Source organism: Cyrtonyx montezumae, unplaced genomic scaffold (genome assembly GCF_038088225.1).
Source record: "Cyrtonyx montezumae isolate F1298 unplaced genomic scaffold, pur_monq_1.0 scaffold_39, whole genome shotgun sequence".
Classification (NCBI taxonomy): domain Eukaryota; kingdom Metazoa; phylum Chordata; class Aves; order Galliformes; family Odontophoridae; genus Cyrtonyx; species Cyrtonyx montezumae.
In genome coordinates, this window is record NW_027072044.1 from 675,285 (window position 1) to 694,419 (window position 19,135).

Sequence of the window (19,135 nt, forward strand, 5' to 3'; positions counted from 1 at the left end):
TGCAGTGTTACAGCTTCGATTTTTCAGAACTTGGAGGATAACAGCGTAAGACCACAGCACAGCAATGCCTGTACTGATAAACGTGCTGGTGAACGTGGCTCGTGTTTGCTATCAAACAGCTCACCAAGAGGTGCATTTAACTTCAGATTGTATTTCAGGACATAATTAGTGGTGCAAACAGCCAGACAAGTCCCACCTCAGCACGAAACAAATGGCCTTGGTCACGCTCCTAAGACCAAAGACTATGGATACAGCTTCCAACTGAAGCACAGTTTCAGTTTTCCTATGGGCTGACACAGAGCGATGCTTTAGAAAACCTGACCAGGTGCAAGACCCAAAAACAATCTCAGAAGCACCAAGAAATGCATGAACTTCCCATCCTAGTTCTGCTTGCACCACACACTCCAGCAGCATCGAGCTGTTCCTACACATACCTGAGCAATGTGTGTCCTCCCCTCCATCCCAAATCAACCTGTACAAGCAACCCCCATTCTGCAGGCACTGAAATGCCATTCCCCACTTGCTGCAGCTCTCAGTGGGCACACTCTGCCAACGCACCAGTGCAGTGCATCCTGCCCATGACTGATGCAGCACGCATTCCCATCTCACCACATGGAAACCAGAGTGAACCTGAGCAGATCCCCCACCTGCAAAGAGCCACGCTGCTGTGTGCACGCTGCTGGCTGCCAGCAGGAAGCAGTGCTGCTAATTGAAGGGGTGGAACTGCTGCCTTGAAGCCCTCACCAGCAATAGGCTGCTGGCACAATGAGAGCTCAGCTGCTGACAGCACCGTTTTGTTGTTGGACTTTTTTCTTTTCCTTTTTCCTTCCTTCCCCCTCCAAATTCCCATTTCCCATACACATGCAAATAGAGATGTACAGATATCCTTTGGGGTGGGGGAAGAATGAGATCCGAGGAAGAACTGTTTCCCTTTTCTTATTCCTGAGGGACAAAGACCAAGAGGAAGAACGCACTGTTTTAACACAGTACAACATAACGAGTTCCCAATCTCCCCTTTCTTTGTCCTTTCTTTCCTTGCTGCAATCGCCATTAGCCTAACGATGATGCATACCTGCATAAATTCCTCCCGCAATCAGCCACGCATTCCTGGCAGCTCAGCACAGGAGTGGTCACAGCACCTGGAGGGCTCAGCCCCTGCTGAGTGCATGCAGCTATTGGGAGGTCATGGCCATGGTCGGTAGGAAAAAATAGGCTTTCATTTATGCTACACTCAGTACTGCACTGATTACAGTTTTCTAAAGTTTACTCCTTCCGTGCAATTCTGTTTCCAACTGTCGCAGCACTCCAAACATGGGAAGCTGAGGAGTTCTACATTTAAATCACTCCTTTCCTATGTGCGACTCTTTACACTGTGGATTTCTACATGGCTGGTCAGCCCCTAAGGGAAAAGAGGGGAGAAGGCAATAAGTAAGCCCAGCACAGATACCATATCCCACTTCTGACAGTACACACTGAAGCACACTGAGTGCTTCAGCTTGACCACACACTCCTTGTCCCATCGTCAGCAGCTCTGCAGGACTTCAGATATCACCTTCTTTACCCTCCTGAACAGTCATCAGTATCTATGGCTTTTCTTTTTTTTTTTTTTCCCTCCTTCCAGATGGAAAATAGTTTGCTGGACCCGACACGTTTCGGCAGGTCTCAGTTGGACATAAGTCACTGGAACGGGAAAAATAAGACATAAGTTGCACAGAGGGAGGAAAGGGTCAGGAGGAGGAGATCCCTGACTGCAGACACACTGAGATCTGGAGGGAGGATGGCTGTCCTGATCGGTTTAAATTTATTTGTTTAATAACCAATTAAATAGATATAAATGTAATATTTTCCCTATAAGTCCTGCGTCATATCAGAACCAAAATCAAAACTTCAGCTACAATTTTAAGACCAATCCAGTAAAAGGGGAAATTCTTATTACTCCTTTCCTGCTCAAAACCAGATTTTAGCAACAAAAAGAAGAACATCCTCTCCTTACTCAAGTGTCTATATGTTCCACATGGGTTTGACTCATAATTGGTTTCTTGAACAACTCAAACTTCCTTTTAAATCTCCAACCTACACACAAGAGGCAGTTGCAGTCCCTCAGCTGGATTTGTGGGGTCTCACAACACAGCTGTTACAGACAAGCATGAAGTTTTTCCTGACACAGTGAGGAGTACATCAGAGGGAAAAAACTGCCTAATTTTCAGATTACATGCCCAACACTTCATGGGAGAGGTGAGGAAATCACATCTTCATATACGAATGGCATGAACTGAATTCACAGAAAGTTGATGAGTCCTTAAAAATGGAAATGCTGTTATATTTTAAGCATTTTTTTTAATATATTGTTCCTTCTTTGTAAGGGCATTCACCAACAGACACAAAGAGCTTTCTGTAAGAAGGGTTCATGGCACTTGCAGGCCAACATCTCACCACAGGGAACAAGGCCTGCGACATCTGCTTGGTCTGCTTAATCCTATTGTGAAAAGCAGAAGCATCACTGGGGATTAACTAGAAAAGGTGCTTATTCTAGAACGTAGTCCTTAGTCCTGGTTTACTTTCCAAATGTGAATTTATGACAAAAAGAAAAAAACAAACAGCAGGAAGAAGAAAAAAACCCTTCAGTCATCAGTCACTCACCACTGCCCAAATCCACAAAGAGATCATCCTCTGTCATTTTAATTTCATCTATCATCTGGGCCACCAGGTCGAAGGAGGTTTCTCCATACACCTCTGGGGAGAAGGGCTCGTAGTTGTTGAGCTTCTCGGGGTCGGTCACCGAGTGGTTGTACACCTGCTGCAGGATGTGCCGGAGGAGCCCGTTGGAGGGACGTGTGTTCAGCTTCATCGGTTGGGTGGTTCCCTTCCACTGCACAGAGAGAGGAATCCAACGTGAGGACGAGCACATGGGACTGAACTAACAGACAGCTTCAAGCATCACCAGTAGAAATGAAGGGGAGTGTAAAAAAAACATCAACAGAGAGCATGGTTATGAGTGCACCAGAAGGTGTGCAAGCTTGATCACTCATTTTTTATTTACTGATCACCACTGGACTGGTGTTGGCTGTGACCTCAGCATGAGAGTGGCTCAGCTTCCACTGGGAATTACTGGGTGGGAGGGATTGTATGTACACAAACGGGAGTGGCAGGAAAGAGATGGAAATCGAGCTTCCCTTGTTTCTTCAAAAGAAACACCCACCCCTAAACACAAGTGCTAGAAATGTCTGCCTCTCCCTTCAATAAGGAGAAACAAACAAAAAGGACTACTCCAGAATCCTGCCTGAACGCTCCTATGTTTGAGATTCAGGTGGCAGGAGGAACAGACATTTACACAGAAACCAAACAACTTTCAGGGAGCTGCAGGCCCAAACAGGACAGCCCCAAGGTCTCACTGTGTTGCACATTTCAAGCAATTCCCACAAGCACAATGGAGAGGAAAAGAAACCCACCTATGATTTCAAAATTAAACAGAATGCTGACATTAATTCATTACTCATGTTTTACTTCCTTCAATTCAACCAAAAAAAACCCACACCTTGTTAAATATGTCTGAGATTACATTCTAGTTTTCCCCATCAGAGTGATCCCACAGCACAGAGCAGAGCTGAATGGCAAGCACAGAAATTCCTAAGCCATGGTTCGCTGCCACAATACACAGGAGGCTTCATATGGATGACTTCAGAACCCATAAGCCACAGATTTCCACATGCAAAAGTAAACCTATATGATAAATCCCTGTGCAACTTCTACAAGTGAAATACACAGAAACCTTCCTTTGTCCCCCTGAAGGGAACAGCAAAGTGCCAAAGAGCACCAGAATGCCAGCTTCCAACCTGCTTTAAGGGAAAAAGGGGGAAAAAAAGTCACTGTGCTTTTTTCTCCCTCTAAGACAGCTCCTCCAATAGTAACTCTGAGAGTGATGGCCAAGGAGAGACAGTTTAATAAAAGATTTAAACACAAAAAAGAATGGAAGCACTGAAGCTGACACCACCAGACTACACCATATAACCCAGTGCCCAACCCCTCGTGTTTTTCAGATGCTGTTCACTACACATGAATCCAAAGCAGCGGGCTAAGCACTGTGGCACAGCAATAACCATACGTACCAGCTGATGGATGCTGTCGATGGCACGGTTGTACTTGTCACACAGCCGCTGCATGCTTTCAAAGCTGTGGGGAGAGAGCACAGGTTAACAAAAGGGGGGCTACAGGAGGGGGGCAACAGGAGGGGGGCAACAGGCAAGCTTGAAGGCACCACTCTCAGCCCTTTCTGTCACTGCAGAAGCTGATCTATTTCAGGTTTGCTTCTTGCAGAACATGTGATTACTTGCACGGCTTTAGGACACTGCATAGTTTGCTTTCAATCATTTCCCAGCAGAGCAGCAGCTGGGAAAAGAAAAAAGGCACTTCCATTTTGGAAGCTGAAGGTTCCTTTAATATCAGTTCCCCGAGGGAACAGGAAAACAACTGAATTTAAGCTGATTTACGAGAAAGTTTGCTGTCCTCATAGTTCACTACTTATTTTCCTACATCCAGACACATGTGAATGTACAGTGTATATACTCCATTGCTCCATCTAAGTATGAAGGAACAGGGGTTGGTGGGCAGTATTGGTGGGAGGTGGACAGCTGGATATGATGATCTTAAAGGTCTTTTCCAACCAGAATGGTTCTATGATGAGCACTTTGTGACAGCGACTGCTTTGCGGGTTGCTCAGGATTACAGGCAGTGCAGCCAGATGCCTCCATGGCAGAAGCATAGAGGATTAACAAAAATTCATCTCATGCCAGGGAGGAAAAGATACTGCTAGGAATTCAGCATTATATAACCAGATTCTATAAAAATAAAACAAATAAGGAGTTAGGGGAGCAAGGTAACTAAATCATGGCCATCTCTGAACCAAGAAGTGGGGACCAGGGGACACAGAAAGAAGTGGCACCACAATCAAGCAGTTAAAACGAAGTGGAGAGGAGGAAACAAGACCTGAAGCAGATCATGACAGCAGTACCTGCTCAGGGCTTGGGATTATAACCAGTGCTGGTTTACCAAGGGATGGCATTTCATCTGCAATCCTCAATCTATGAGTTTAGTCACTCTGTGGACTTGAACAAAGGCACTTTTTCCCTACATGCGACTTGAATGAATTTTGTTTTTCCCCACATAAGCAACAAGGGATGTCTCTGCAAGCTACAGCTCGAGGGTCAGCTCTTTCTTGCCTCAGTACAGCAAGTTCATGCACACACACTCACCCCCAGGAGATGCTGCAGGCTGAGGGTGGGCCCCCACCAGCCCCAAGGCCAACACCACACACTAGCCACACACTATACGTTCATTTGCAGCTCTCTGTGGAATAGGCACTCACATGCAGACACAAACACCTTCAATTACTCCTGGCTGCCTGAGAGAGAGCTAAGAATGGTTCACCTTTCAACTTATCCCTCTGAAGGGAGGAAGAAGGGGGAGGTTCAGCTCCCACAGCCCGGGCAGGAGAAGGACACAGTGCTGACAGACAGCTCTGGCACGCAGCTTTCTAAACAGGAATTCTGAGTTACTACAGAAGTAGAAAGCTCGGTGCCATTCAGCTTGCTGAGGCTGGACTCAGTCCAAGGGCGTAGATACCGATCATTGTTTCGCAGTGAGTAATTCCTACGTACTGCAGCAGAGCTCAACTTTCTGCCGTACGCAGTTTCCAATTATGTCCTTCATCCAACGGCCTCTGCCAATATTTCTGTTACACATTTCCTACCAAAATAACTCTGCCAGCTCCAGAAGAAAACTTTGGTTTGTAGTGTATAAGAATAACCAGTCACCAATGGCTTTGATACAGACCGTGCTGGCCTGTCCTCCTGGTGGAAGTATTCTTTTCTCACCTTTTTGTGTCATAGTCAATTAGAACATAGTTTTCCATAGCAAGCTTGAGATCTGGGATTTCTTCACAGACCCACCTGGAAGGAGAGAAGGAACAGAATAAGAACAACATTTCCCGTTAGCTGTAATAAGGCAGTCTTTCTCATTTTAGACTGGCATTGCTGTACATTGAGACAGAATGCTGCAGCAGACATAAAAGCTCCTGGTATTGTTGGGAGGAAGGCAGACAGCACAAAATGCTAATTGGGAAGCTGCAATAGTCAGTATTTGTGTCGAACAAACAGTGAGGTGCCTGCAGACATTGGCATAAAGCTCTGGAAGTGAAACAGCTTCAAATTGAGGCGATAAGTGTATTGAGTGTGTCTAAAAATACCCAAAGCCATGGCTGATGTTAATCTAACATAAAACATAATGCAAAACAAAACAAAACCCACTGTATTTTGAAATGAATTCTTAATAAAACTGCCACTCTAACAGCTTTGACAAAGGTGAGGGTGGAGAACACCTCCAGCAGCCCAGATCACCACCAGCAGGCATTCATGGCAAGGATATTCCCTAAGCTGCTTCTACACTTGGCACAACCCAACCCAAAACAGATTTGCAAAAGTAATTTTGCTGGGAGATCTCTTCCCTGTGCTGAATTAACAAAGCCCCACACGCTGCTGCCATTAGGGGAAAGCTCAGCCCCACTTGCAGCACATCTGACAACTGCATCTCACAGATGAGATTTTCACACTCAAAACACGAGAAGATGGTGAACTCTTATCAGAGACAAATGAGAAGCCACGCTGGCTTCGCAAAGACTTCCCTCTGAAATCATCAGAACAGGGAAGAGCTTCCATCACCACGATAACAGAAAGGACACCAATGGGAACAGCAGCATTTCCTCTCCTTGCACCACGATGCACGTTTCCATTTTAAAATGGTGAAAAAGCACAAGGAGAGATCCAGCTGCTCCAGTTCCTTCTGCCTGATCCAGCCTTACTAAATAAACATACACACACGTTAAAAAGTACAAATCCCCATTTGATACTAATCCCCAGCTTTCTTGTGGTGAATATCTACCTTCCCCTAACCAAGTTTATAACTGTCCCCATTTTTCTCTTCAATTAGTCAAATAGGCCATCAACAGCTGATAACTGCTGGCCCAAAGGGATCAACAGTTCTGTGTTCTTTCACTCAAGGCTTTCACAACTGTGCTGTGGTCACTGTGCACAAGGCAGGCAAAATCAGGGATTTGATTTAGTAGTTGGGTAGGGATAGTGATAGGAGGATGGTTGGACTAGATGATCTTGTAGGTCCTTTCCAACCTTATGAACCTATGAACCTAAAAGGGAGCCCTGTAACAGCCTGCTTGCACTGCAATCGTGCTTGCAAGACAGTTGTGAAACACCTCTTTGGCCCAACTGCTTTCTTACACAAGCCCCCTCTTGCCTTCAGCACAGCACTGAAAGCAGCACAGAGGACTGAGGCAACAGCTTCCAGCACCACCTTCCCCATGATCACTCCAACACGGGCTCCTGAGGCACAGAACTTCAGCAGCATCAGCACGAGTGAGCAGGAAGGAATAGCAGCAGGGCAGCCTGCATCTGGGCTTAGAAAAGGAACATCTCTTCTTAAAACACTAATCGCCCAAGCTCTAGCCTCCAGCATGGCACCCGTGCCTTCTCTCCTACCACAGACTGCAGTCAAACATTATGATTTCATCTGCACAAGTGACATTACCAGCAATACCACTAAGCTTTCCCAGTCATGCTGGGAACAGCTTGCTGGGCCATATGGGATGACCAGGCTCCAAGCTCGGATGGATGCAGGCTGGACACCACTCTGCGTTTCGTCTGTACCATCCAACCATGAAAACTTGCTGCCCTCCTTTATACCCTACAGTGCCCACTCACTGAGATATGGCAGTGCACAAGGAAGGGTTCCAGCCACATCTGCACCAAGCACTTACCGAATTGTCTCAATGATTTCATGAGCAGCATCATGGTGTTTGTCCTGAAATAAAGGAGAAAAATAAAAACAGATGTTTTCAGAGAGATGACAGGTGTGTTGTTTTTTAGAAGATTACAGGAATTACAGTCTTATCCACGATACAGGTGACAAACGTACAAGGGAAGGAGTTACCTAATTGCCCTTAGAGCAACCCAAATGAGACCATTACTTCAAGATTTTACTCTAGAGCAACAGAACCAGAGCCACGTGTCACAAGTCACTCCAAGCATATGCCCCAGAAGCCCACATAGTGCACATATACACACCGTGCTATGAGAAAGGTCTAATTTTGGAAAGTTGGAGGTGTTCTATATATCTTGTTGTATCCATCACATGAAGCTGTAGCTACCAGAGCCCTTAGGTTATATTTAGACACCTCTTAAAGTGGCTTTGACCTTTTAATTAGGAGCCTGGGATCCAGGAACGTTCAGTGTTAGAAGGGTATAGGCTCACTCTCCCAAATTCCCTCATCTGCTGTAGATGTGTCATTCCTATAGTTACCATAGGAAATGGATTGGGGCAGGGCAGGGGGAGGGAGGGTAGGAGAAACACCAATGGAGGGATGACAGAAGTGGCTGTGGATTATTTCAATTTAAGTTAAACAGAACCCTTTCCCCATCTGCACCACAGCTTTCACATACATGTGAGGGAGCAGATTTCCCAGCTCATGTACTCAGGATCATGTTGAAGTTCTCCCTCCAGAAGCTCACACCAGCACACCCGGATAAAGACCTCACGAAACAGTCAAGGGTTTCTTAAGTCTGCTATGACAAAGGTATGAAAGAACACTTCCTATTTTACTTTTACTTTCCCAACAGAAATAAATAATTCTGTTTATCAAAGGGGTCAAGTGAGAAAAACAGAATGCTCAAAAAGGAGAAGCTGCCAACCCAAGGGCAGTCAGGATACATGGGTTTCAACATGGAGCTGCCCAAAAGCCAACTTCCCTTGGTTCCATCCCAACATGTCAATGCCACGGCAGCTCATGCTGACACAGCGAGCTGTGCTAACAGCCCTGTGCTGGGCTTCCTCCAGTCCATGGGTCAGTGCACAGCCCACATCCAGCTGCAAGCAGCAGCACAAATAAACAGGCAAATAACTGCACCAGTGTGCCTTAGCCTAGAAAACAGGGAAGTGATTCAATGGGAGCGTGTGCCTGTAAATGCACACGTAAAGAAGAAAGGCATGCAGGAGGAGGGCTCTCCTGTCTCTTTATTTCTTATCTACACGGTACAAAAATAGCCCAAGACATTCAGCTCATCCATAAACATTCCCTTTGAATTTCCACCTTTCACTACGCACAGAATTATCACAGCATAAACCCCCCGGGATGATCTAGCTCTCCCAGTAAACTGTGTTCCTGCATAGTAAGAATATGGTTTATCAACATAAGCACATTATACCGGAAAAGTGAATTCATGCTCCTACTGCCATATAACCTTTTTCCCTGAAGAAGTTACAATGACGGCTCTGCAAGCTCACTGCAAGCAGAACACACACTGAACCCCTTGTCCTACAAGAGCCTTCAAGAAAACGCCCCTATAAATGACCAAAAAATGCTTCTTTAGCAGATTCCTCAGTCTTGAGTTAAACATAAATAAATATCACAATGTATATATACAGCGACAGTTCCAGCAAGTGGTTTTAGTAAAGCAACCTCGTGCCTCCTGAGCAACTCCTGCCAGAAGGGGCCTTCAGAGCTCAGCTCATGCTTTATCTAGCAGCAACGAAGCTGAAAAAGGTTCCACTGACTGCAGCTAAGCTGCTCGTGTTGGAATGCTCACCAAGTTCACCATTCTTTCCAATATGCCTTGTGGGAGTGGACAAGTTCCTAAGATCTCACGCAAGCCTTGCAAAGACCATCCCCTAACGTTCATTCAAAGCACAAAACAGAGGAGGGAAGGACAAAATAACAGGTAAACAGAGGCTGCTCGTAGCTCCATTTCAATGCTGGGGTGGTAAGGTGTAACAAAGACAGCTTTCAGCCAGTGCTAGCCGCCCCACCTGTGCTCACGCTGTTGCATTCCCACACAGCAACAGTCAAGGTGAGCAGAAACCTCAGCAGAAGCACAGACTGCCTGCACGCAGCACCAGCCCATCACTCCCTGTGCCCAATTCTCATTGGTACAGCACTTTGAACCCGCTCTATGTGAGCCCATTGGGAGCATTGAGCAACAGGGCTGGGCTGCAACCGCTGCAGTCACAAAGCCTCCCGCCCTGCCTGACCAGCACAGCACGTGCTGTCTGAAGCTCCTTATCACAAAATCACAGAAAGTGCCACGTTGAAAAGGACCCATACACATCTCTTTCACCCAGGCTTCAGGGCCTCCTCCCTCCCTTGCTGAGGGAGCATGTGCTGCTCACAGGTCCAGGCCTTGGTGTGCGGCCTGCGCTGCTCCAAAGACCAGGCCTCGATGTGCAACATAGGCCCAGGCCTTGATGTGGCACCTGCAGAGCCAGGCCCTGCCATGCTGCTAACAGAGCCGGGCCGTTCTCTGTGAAGATCTCAGGCCCAGACCCCAGCGTGGATGTGCAGGAACAGCACTACTCCATGGGGCGAGGCCTTATCTCCCCGCTGTGTGCTCTCAGTGAGACGCTGCCCACAGGAACTGAGCGTGCTTGAAGTGTTTTTTTTTAACAAGTGTTTTTGGTTGTTTTTTTTTAATTTTAATAATAATAATACAAATAAATAAACGCACCTTAAAAGTTATTGCAGCCTGGCTGAAATGTGTAATATAAAAGGTTCTCGCTTTCAGCCTCAACATTCAGGCTGAAATCGAAACGTGAGCTCTTGGAGAGAGAACACAAGTTTTTGTGTTTGTTTGTGGGTTTTTTTCGCCAAGAAATGTGGAAAATAATGAAAGAAAGCAGACACTTCTTCAGAAGCCAATTTAAGGGTCTAGTTTTGTACAGGGAGCAGCAGAGAAGCCCCAGTGGCACAAGTGAGCAGCTCCAGCCCTGAGACATTTCTCCATCCATTGCTACAGCTGGAACAATTTAATCACATTTTGCACAACACCATACAGGAGCAGGAAAGAAAACCTCCAGCAGTTGTGTTGGTGCCACAACACCAGCTGGCTGCTATGGGGGAGGTAACGTCACACCCAACACATCCTTCTTCGGTTGCTTTACTTTTCAGGTTGACATCTCTCAGGAGATCTTATTGGCATTGTGTTGGGATTGTTCCTTAAGGCAGCGAACAGCCCAAACCTTGAGGACAAAAGTTTTAAATTCCTGGGTACGGTCTCCACTCAGGAGCTGTTCTGACCACCAAACTCTGACCTACAGGTGCTGTGATCTTACTGAATTTGCCTAACGAAGACAGTCAGTCTCAGCAGCCCCTATTGGAAGTGCAGCTCAGTTCCCAGAGCTGCAGCCCTCTCTGCAGAGAGCGTCCATAAATCCAAAGGAGAGGATGGTACAGCTGGGGACAAGATGGCTAGCAGAGATCAAAAAGATGGATTAGGAAAAGCCAATCAATCTTGCAGAAGACTATCAGGACAAGTGCCTCTTTAATGTCCCTTAGGTTTCTACCATCTGTGGTGGATGATAAGCACTCCTCCAGACGCTGAGGCAGGCAGGGCAAGCTGCTGCAGGAACAGGGCAGCATCCACACAGGACACGATCCCAAACCCCCATGCCCCAGGGCTCACCTTCATTTACACCCCACACAGAAAGAGCCCCCAGCACAACATCCATGCCAGCAGCATGTCCACCTCCAACATCCTGGCAGACAGAGGTCTGTGAAAAGCAGAACCCAAAGCACTTCCAGCTGCTGCAGTCATAACCAGTGCCCCACATTGCTTTGCATTTTTAGGTCTTGCCTCACACTGGTTACAGTTCGAGTAAGGAAAAGGGAAAGATGTTCCAAGCAATATTTCACACCGTATGGATAGACTTTATTAATATTATCTGACTTTATCCCAGAGCACAACAGGGACATTCAGTTTCCACACCAACAAACGAAGCAGCAAACTTCTTGCCACGGGAGGCGAGGACAGAAAGCCTTCCCTGAAGACAATTACTGCTGCTCCCTTAAGTGAGGAAATGAAGAAGGGATTAGATAAGAAAATCCAAACTTATCTGGGTAATCCTATACGCCATGAGCCCTGGTATTTGTAGACAAGACAGCTGTGGGTCTGGTTGCCACCAGCACTCCCACTTTCACCGTGCTACCTAAACCACAATAAAACCGTTTTGCCTTTGCACACAGCAATTACAACTGTTGCTACGGACACCGCACGAAGGCGAGAGGGAATGGTTCCCGTGATAGCAAGTAGGGGGGGGCTGTATAAATATATTCACACACAGTCACCCTGCAGAAGGGCCTAAAGGAATACCCACACACAGTCACACCACGATGACCCACTCGTCACGTGAAGTGGACATCAGCACGAGCAGTACTCGCAGAAGCACCAGGTTCAGACCTCCGTGCAACCACGAGTGTGTGTTAATGAAGAAACAACACTTCCATCCAACAGTAACTGGAGAGCAGAATGGAAAGCAGCCACCGTCCCCCACCGCCAGGAACTCCAACCCGCACGTAAAGCAGAGCTCAGAGCGAACAGCCATCCCAGAGCTGCATTAAGTGCCTGAACGCTTCGTTTACATAGACTGAAAATAACTTTCTTCCCTTTTTTCAAGATAGGCTTCTTTGAAACGGTGCAGCTTTTCTACCTGTTGGGTTTTTTTCGGTTGTTTTTCCATAGTTACACTTAAATCCAAAAACCCACCGCACAGGAGCAGGCTCGAGGTTTTGGGACCCTGTATGGGAACTGTTGAACCATGGCCTGAAACACTGACTGATCACCTGAGGAGAGCACTGAGGTGAAGGCAACTCACCTGCGTGACCAAAAGGAGTGGAGTTTGGCTCCACCTCTCCCAGACCCCATTTAAGGGCTGACCACCCTTGGCTCTCTTTCTGGAGACTGCTCCTTTGGGGTTTCCTGTCCACATGTGGATCCCCAAGCAACAACCCATTTTAAAGGCTTTCATTTTAGAGACTTGTAAATAGTTCAGACCTCACACTATTCCAACGTTTTCTCCATAGGTCACAAATTTCTGCTTCTTCACACGAAGAGGAGAAAAAGGGCAAGATGAAGGGAATCCGGAGGTGTCACGTGCAACACCACGAGCCAGCTGCAGCCAAACACCAACAAGCAAGAGGCTCTAAAAGGTGACACTTTCCAGAACTCTGGAAGTATCTACTGATATTGATGAGCTTCTCTAAGTCAATGGCAAAGCAATGCCCCAAAGCTCAGGAATCCGCCCTTCAAGTCACAGAGCATCCCCAAGTACAGTGGGACCACTGATGGACCAGATGGTCTCAGTGGTCTTATCCGACCACAGTGACTCTATGAAAGTCCCTCAATCTGAGTATTAAAGCTCTTACAGCTTTTATGCACTTCACACAAAGAAATGCACTCGGGAATTTCTGTAGGTTGTCTTGTTTGTTCATATAAACTTTCCAGCACTTCGTTCACTCTTCCTCAGGACTTCCTTTGGTCTGGCACCAATAAACCCTGCAGACAAGACTTAAAGGAAGCTCTCATTCACCCAGAACGTAAACGTTTTATTCACAGATCCGCTCCTATCTACGTGGCCATCACTTCCTGCTGTAAAACATACCTTCTTCCTATGCCCTAAAAATAGCAGCTACTCTTTTCACTATCTCTAGAAATGCGTGGCGAGTATCACCGTATATTCAGGTTTATTTCTTGTTCCTCTTCAGAGGTTTTATCTTAAGTAACTACCGTGATGCATTACGTTCCTAATACACTCAGATACCTGATATGAACTCTCGCTTCTGTGGATCCTTCTGTTAGAAGGAGAAAATAAATGAAGCCAAGGTATTTTAAATAAGCCGAGATACACTGCCATCATCATTCTGCAATAACACATCAGGAAAGGAAAAAAGCATCCTGCTTCTGGTCCTCGGCTGGATCATTACAGCTAAAAGCTTTAATCAGACAGTCAGAGGCGAAGTCAAAGCAGCAAGGAAAAGAAAGGGAGGCATTATGAAAGAGCTAAAAAGAAAGAAGAGTACAGAAGTAGACATATGGATGTCTGGGGAGAAGGGTGATTACATTCCCCATAAATCTTGCATACCAAGAGGTAAGATATTTTGTCTGAACTCCCAGGAGGAGCACAAGTCACTCACAACACTGAGATGTGAAAGGATAATCATCTCCACATACATTTAGGCTGCCACGAAGGACAAGAGCTGGAGCCACATTTGGTGGCATGAATTTCCCTCAGCATGCCGAAATCTTTCCGTGCTGCGTCCGGATGTAACTGATGGGCACATTTCAGGCAGATAAAATTTACATTACTGGAGCCACGGCCAAGGGCAGGGACAAGAATCCTCGCTCCTCTCCTTGAAAAGAACGCCAGCCTTAACAGCCACTCTATTTTTCCAGTTACCTTTTTAGACAGAATGATGAAATGGAGCATGGTTGAGTTGGAAAGAACCCTAAAGACCACAGAACCATTGAATAAGTTGATTGGAAGGGACTCTAAAGACTGTAAAGCCATGGGAATTACTGAACAGTTGGGTTGGAAGGACCCCTAAAGACCACAGAAGGAGTTGATTGGAAGGGACCCTTAAGATCATAGAGACACAGGAATCACAGAACAGTTGAGTTGGAAGGGATTTCAAAAATCACAGAACCAAGGAATTGGTTGAAAACAGAACTGTTGGGCTGGAAGGGACCTTAAGCATTACTGAACCATGGATCAGTTGGGTTGGAATGGTCCTCAAAGATTACAGAACCATGGAATCAGAGCATGGTTGGGTTGAAAGGGACCCCAAAGCAGCCCCCTAAGTCCCACCCCTGCCATGGGCTGGGAGCCACTCTCAGCTCTGGCTGCCCAGGGTCCATCCAAGCACGGTGCATCCACAGCTCTGGGCAGTGCCAGGACCTCACTGCCTTCTGAGTAAAGAATTTCCCCCCTCATATCTGACCCTAATCCCCCCCACCCTTTTAGTTTAAAACCTTTCCCCTTTGCCTTAATGCTATCTTCCCATGTAAAGAGTCCCCCTCCTCCCATTTGGGAGCTCCCTCCAAGTACTGGAAGGCTGCAAAGATGTCTCAATTGCATGAGAAGTAGCGTCACGTGGCATTAATATGCAATACAAAAGAACTATTTTTAGTTTGCATATAGAAACACTGGGAGAAAAACGACACACTCGTGGTTAACACAGCATCCAGCGGAGACTGAGCTTGGAACAAAAGCTGCTCTGAAACCCAAACAAGCATCGATTGTCCCTCCTGGCAACCCCCACCCCGAGGTGGCAAGAGGCAAAGTGGCCCTAGGGAGCAAGGGGCCGGCCCTAAGAGCACCCGGTGCCATGCTGCATGGCACTGCTGTACCCAGGGCCATACCCTGGACTGTACCCAAGGCTGCCATGGCCACGCAAGCTCTGTCATTTGCTGCTGTTTATTTGCCAGGCAGCCGAGAAACCCGAGCACTGTTGTAATACCGGAGTCAATGATTTGCCAGCTCGCTCCCGACACTCCGAACGCTTTGAGAACGGGAGTGTTGAGAAATAGGAAGTCTGCTGGAGCATTCAAGCCTTTTCTTCACCAGCAAAGTTTCTTTAATTAATGACTCATCCCCACAAACACTTCCCAACAAGCTGCATCAACAGCCTCGGTGAAATCAGAGAAAATCCCCTAACCCTGCCACCGCCGCCGCCGACAATGAATTTCTGGGCAATTACTCAGGGCGTGGGGAGGCTCCGTGGGCAGAGCCGCCCGGTACAGCCGTGTGAGTCACGGGGCAAATGCCGTAACATTTGCTTCCAGACAGATATTTTCAGCCACCAGCTCACACACAACCCCTCCATCCACCCCATCCGGAACAAGAGTGGAGGGGAAGCCCACACACGTGGGGATGCTGCTCACCAATGGAGAGCATTAGGGGAAAGGCACGTGGCTGGGGATGGGGACAGCAGGCACAAGGCCACCCCTGCAGGTGTCCATACACCAGAGCCTTAAGGTTGGAAAAGACCTCAGAACCCCAATTCATCCCACCATGCCCACTTGACAACTCTACAGCTCATGAATGCCTCCAGGGATGGTGACCCCACCACCCCACCAAGAGCATCGCTGCTCTCGGCACAAGAAATCACTCTTGATATTGGGTATTAGGAACCCTGACCCTCCTCAGGCAGACACTGAAGGTTTCAATAAGGTATGTCATTCAGAATCATTATAGAATGGTTGAGTTGGATGAGACCTTAGGGATCATGGAGCTCCAACCCCAGCTACAGGCAATGCCTTTGACCACTACATCACAAGGTTCATCTCTACAGTTGTGTTTTCTTGTAAGGGTGACACTCCGAATCACCGAACTGTATGGGTTGGGAGGATGGCTGGGGGTCACCCAGCCCAACCCCAAACAGCAGGCTGCTGCGATACGCACTGTCACAGCACATTCCTCTGGTGATGCTGTGCCAGATGGATAAAGCAGGGGTGAAACCCACGAAAAAAAAAAAAACAACCAAAACAAACAAAAGAGAACAGAAAAACAAAGCGTGGATCTTACGTGCCCTTCCACCTGCACAAACAGTGCTGTGCTATCACTGCTGTGTCCCAGCATTCATTCCAATCCCTGACTGTAAAAGTGCAGAGGGCCAAACCCCCCCCACCCCCAGCTCAGACTGCCCCTTGTGGGGCAGAGCAAGGCCCTGAGGCTTCCAGGCTGGAATACAGGGACAGAGGTGGTCAGAGTCAACCAGATCACGGCCCTACAGCCCAACAGGTTTGCAGTTGTTTTTTGGGGCATGCTACTCAACGCGGGACAGAGCAGCCAGCCAAGACAGGCAGAGGACTGCCTGGAAGATGTGAGGCTCTGCACGCTGCTCAGCACAGAGGGGTGCACACATCGGGTGCCAGATCAGATTGTGGAGCTGAGCTGGGTTTTCCAGCAGCACACCTTCCTTTTTCCAGCAGGACCGGTTGCACAGAGGGGCTCACAGCACAGCCACAACCCACCCCAGCATGGCACACCTCCACCTTCAAAGCTCCGAAGTGCTCAGTAACAACAAGCCTGGGAGGGTGAAGCAGTTCAGCACAGCTCTCCAGAGCAACCCAGGTCAGAAGGACGAGGGACACACCTGCAGCACAAGCACCGAGCAGTGCAGAACAACGCCTGCTTGCATCGCACTGCAGCACCCTGATATTGCACTCACTGCATTAATATTGCAACACCAGCCCCGGTTTGCATTATTCACACAATCACAGAACTGGAGGAGTTGGAAGGGATCTCTGGAGATGGTTGAGCCCAACCCCCCTGCAAAGCTGCTCCCAGCCCAGGTTGCACAGGTAGGTGTCGATGGGACTTGAATGTCTGCAGAGAAGGAGACTCCACTGCCTCTCTGGGCAGCACCAGTGCTCCATCACTGCACTGGGAAGAAGTTCCCACGCACATTGGTGCTTCAGTTTGTGACCATTTGCCCTCATCCTATTGCCACACACTGCTGAGAAGAGTCCAGCCTTGTCCCTTTGCCTCCCTCTCCTCAGATATTGAGAGACATGGATCAGATCCCCTCTGAGCCTTCTTTTCTCAAGACTGAACAGCCCCAGGTCTCTCAGCCTCTCCTCATAAGGGAGGTGCTCCATGCCCTTTATCATCTTCGTAGCCCTCTGCTGGACTCTTTCCAGCAGATCCCTGTCTGTTTTGTTCTGGGGAACCCAAAACTGGACACAGTACTCCAGATGAGGCCTCACCAGGGCAGAGTGGAGGGGGAGGATCACCTCCCTCGACCTGCTGGCCACGCTCCCTGTAATGCACCCCAAGATCCCACTGTCCTTCTTGGCCACCAGGGCACACTGCTCATAGCCAACCTGTCATCTACCAGGACACCCAGGTCCCTCTTCTCAGAGCTCCTCTCCAGCAGCTCATGCCCCAGCCTGTACCGGTGCATGCAGTTATTCCTCCCTGGTTGCAAGACTCTATACACTTGCTCTCGTTAAACTTCATCTGGTTCCTCTCTGCCCAACTGACCAGCCTGTCCAGGTGTCACTAAATGGCTGCACAGCCTTCCAGGGCATCAGCCATTCCTCCCAGCTTCGTATCATCAGCAAACTTGCCGAGGGTGGACTCTATCCCCTCATCAAGGTCACTGATGAAGACATTGAACAGGACTGGGTGCACCGATCCCTGAGGAACAGCACTAAGTACAGGATTCAAGACCACCCAGACCCACAAACTTCTCTCACTCCCACACCCAAGTAGATAACATTTCCCTTCTCCGTGCCCGTATCTCTCACGCTGCAATTCATTTTGATTTTCAACACAATCCCACCGCTCCGTGACAGCACCGCGGGCTGCCACATGGGAGCCAAGGGGTTAAACCACACACAGCAGCGCTCACCCAGCTCCGACGAAGCGGGGCAGCCGTAAAAAAAAAACCACAGAGGTCAGCATCAGAAAATATCCCGTGAGTCATGAGCGGCGATTACTCACCACGCACGACTCAACTCAGTGGCACCGGGCGAGGAAACCGCGGCCTTTCCTCCAAGAGGAGCGGGGGAAGGAGTCACGCTTTCAGTTTGTGTCTGTAAGGGGGTGGGAGCACTGCTGCTCTCCTCCCACGGCCGCAGCGTGACACGGAGGGAGAGTCAGGGTGCAGTACAGGGGGATCCCCACCGATGCCGTTTGGTAGTTAAGGAGGGAGAGCTCCTGAGAGATAAGCAGTGCTGCCAACGCTGCTCTTTTCGGAGCAGAGACATGGGCTGCATTGGGAGTGCACCCACCATAAGACCACGTGCAGCACCCCTCTATCTCTGTGAGCCCCAAAGCAAGCAGCAGCCAAACCCAACTCAGGAAATGTGCCATCCCCTCCCCAGGGATCCCACCTCCCTTCCCACGCGGCAGCAGCCGAGAGATGCTCTGTTTGCGTCAAAGGGAGCACAGCAGTGCCCGCACCCGCTGCCAACGGGGCCGAGCCAACACGGGGCTGCAGCTCAGCACCGTGTCAGCACGCCGAGCACAAAGCACGCGATTTATTGCCAAAGCTCCAGAGTTCAGCCCCGCTGCGAAGGCCGCGTGCGCGTGTCTGTGCTGTCTGCGTCTCAAACCCAACCGCAGAATGGATCAGCTCCAGAGGAACCATTGCTGGCTCGGGTGTTACTGGGGAGGGAGACGCAGTGCCAGAGCCGGGCCGTCAGGTTCTGCAGCACTGCTATACAGGGACACCGCCCTGGCAGCAAGCTAGGGGGGGTTGGGGGGAGAACCCCCATCTCCAAGGGTACAAATGTTCACC

The 19,135-nt window shown here is 48.4% G+C and overlaps 1 protein-coding gene across 8 annotated transcripts in view; it reads right to left on the reverse strand.

Annotated features, from left to right (window-relative positions):
- Positions 1-19,135, reverse strand: part of DOT1L (DOT1 like histone lysine methyltransferase) — a 52,689-nt gene that overhangs the window by 32,235 nt on the left and 1,319 nt on the right. For all 8 annotated transcript variants that reach the window (XR_010622751.1, XR_010622753.1, XR_010622752.1 and 5 more), the window contains exons 2-5: positions 7,823-7,866; positions 5,871-5,945; positions 4,107-4,170; positions 2,641-2,869 (exon numbers count right to left, since the gene is read on the reverse strand). Coding sequence is in view for 2 of the 8 variants with exons in the window: in XM_065745872.1 (XP_065601944.1) it covers positions 2,641-2,869; positions 4,107-4,170; positions 5,871-5,945; positions 7,823-7,866 (412 nt within the window). In the remaining 6 variants the exon portion in view is untranslated. The remainder of the gene's footprint in view (positions 1-2,640; positions 2,870-4,106; positions 4,171-5,870; positions 5,946-7,822; positions 7,867-19,135) is intronic.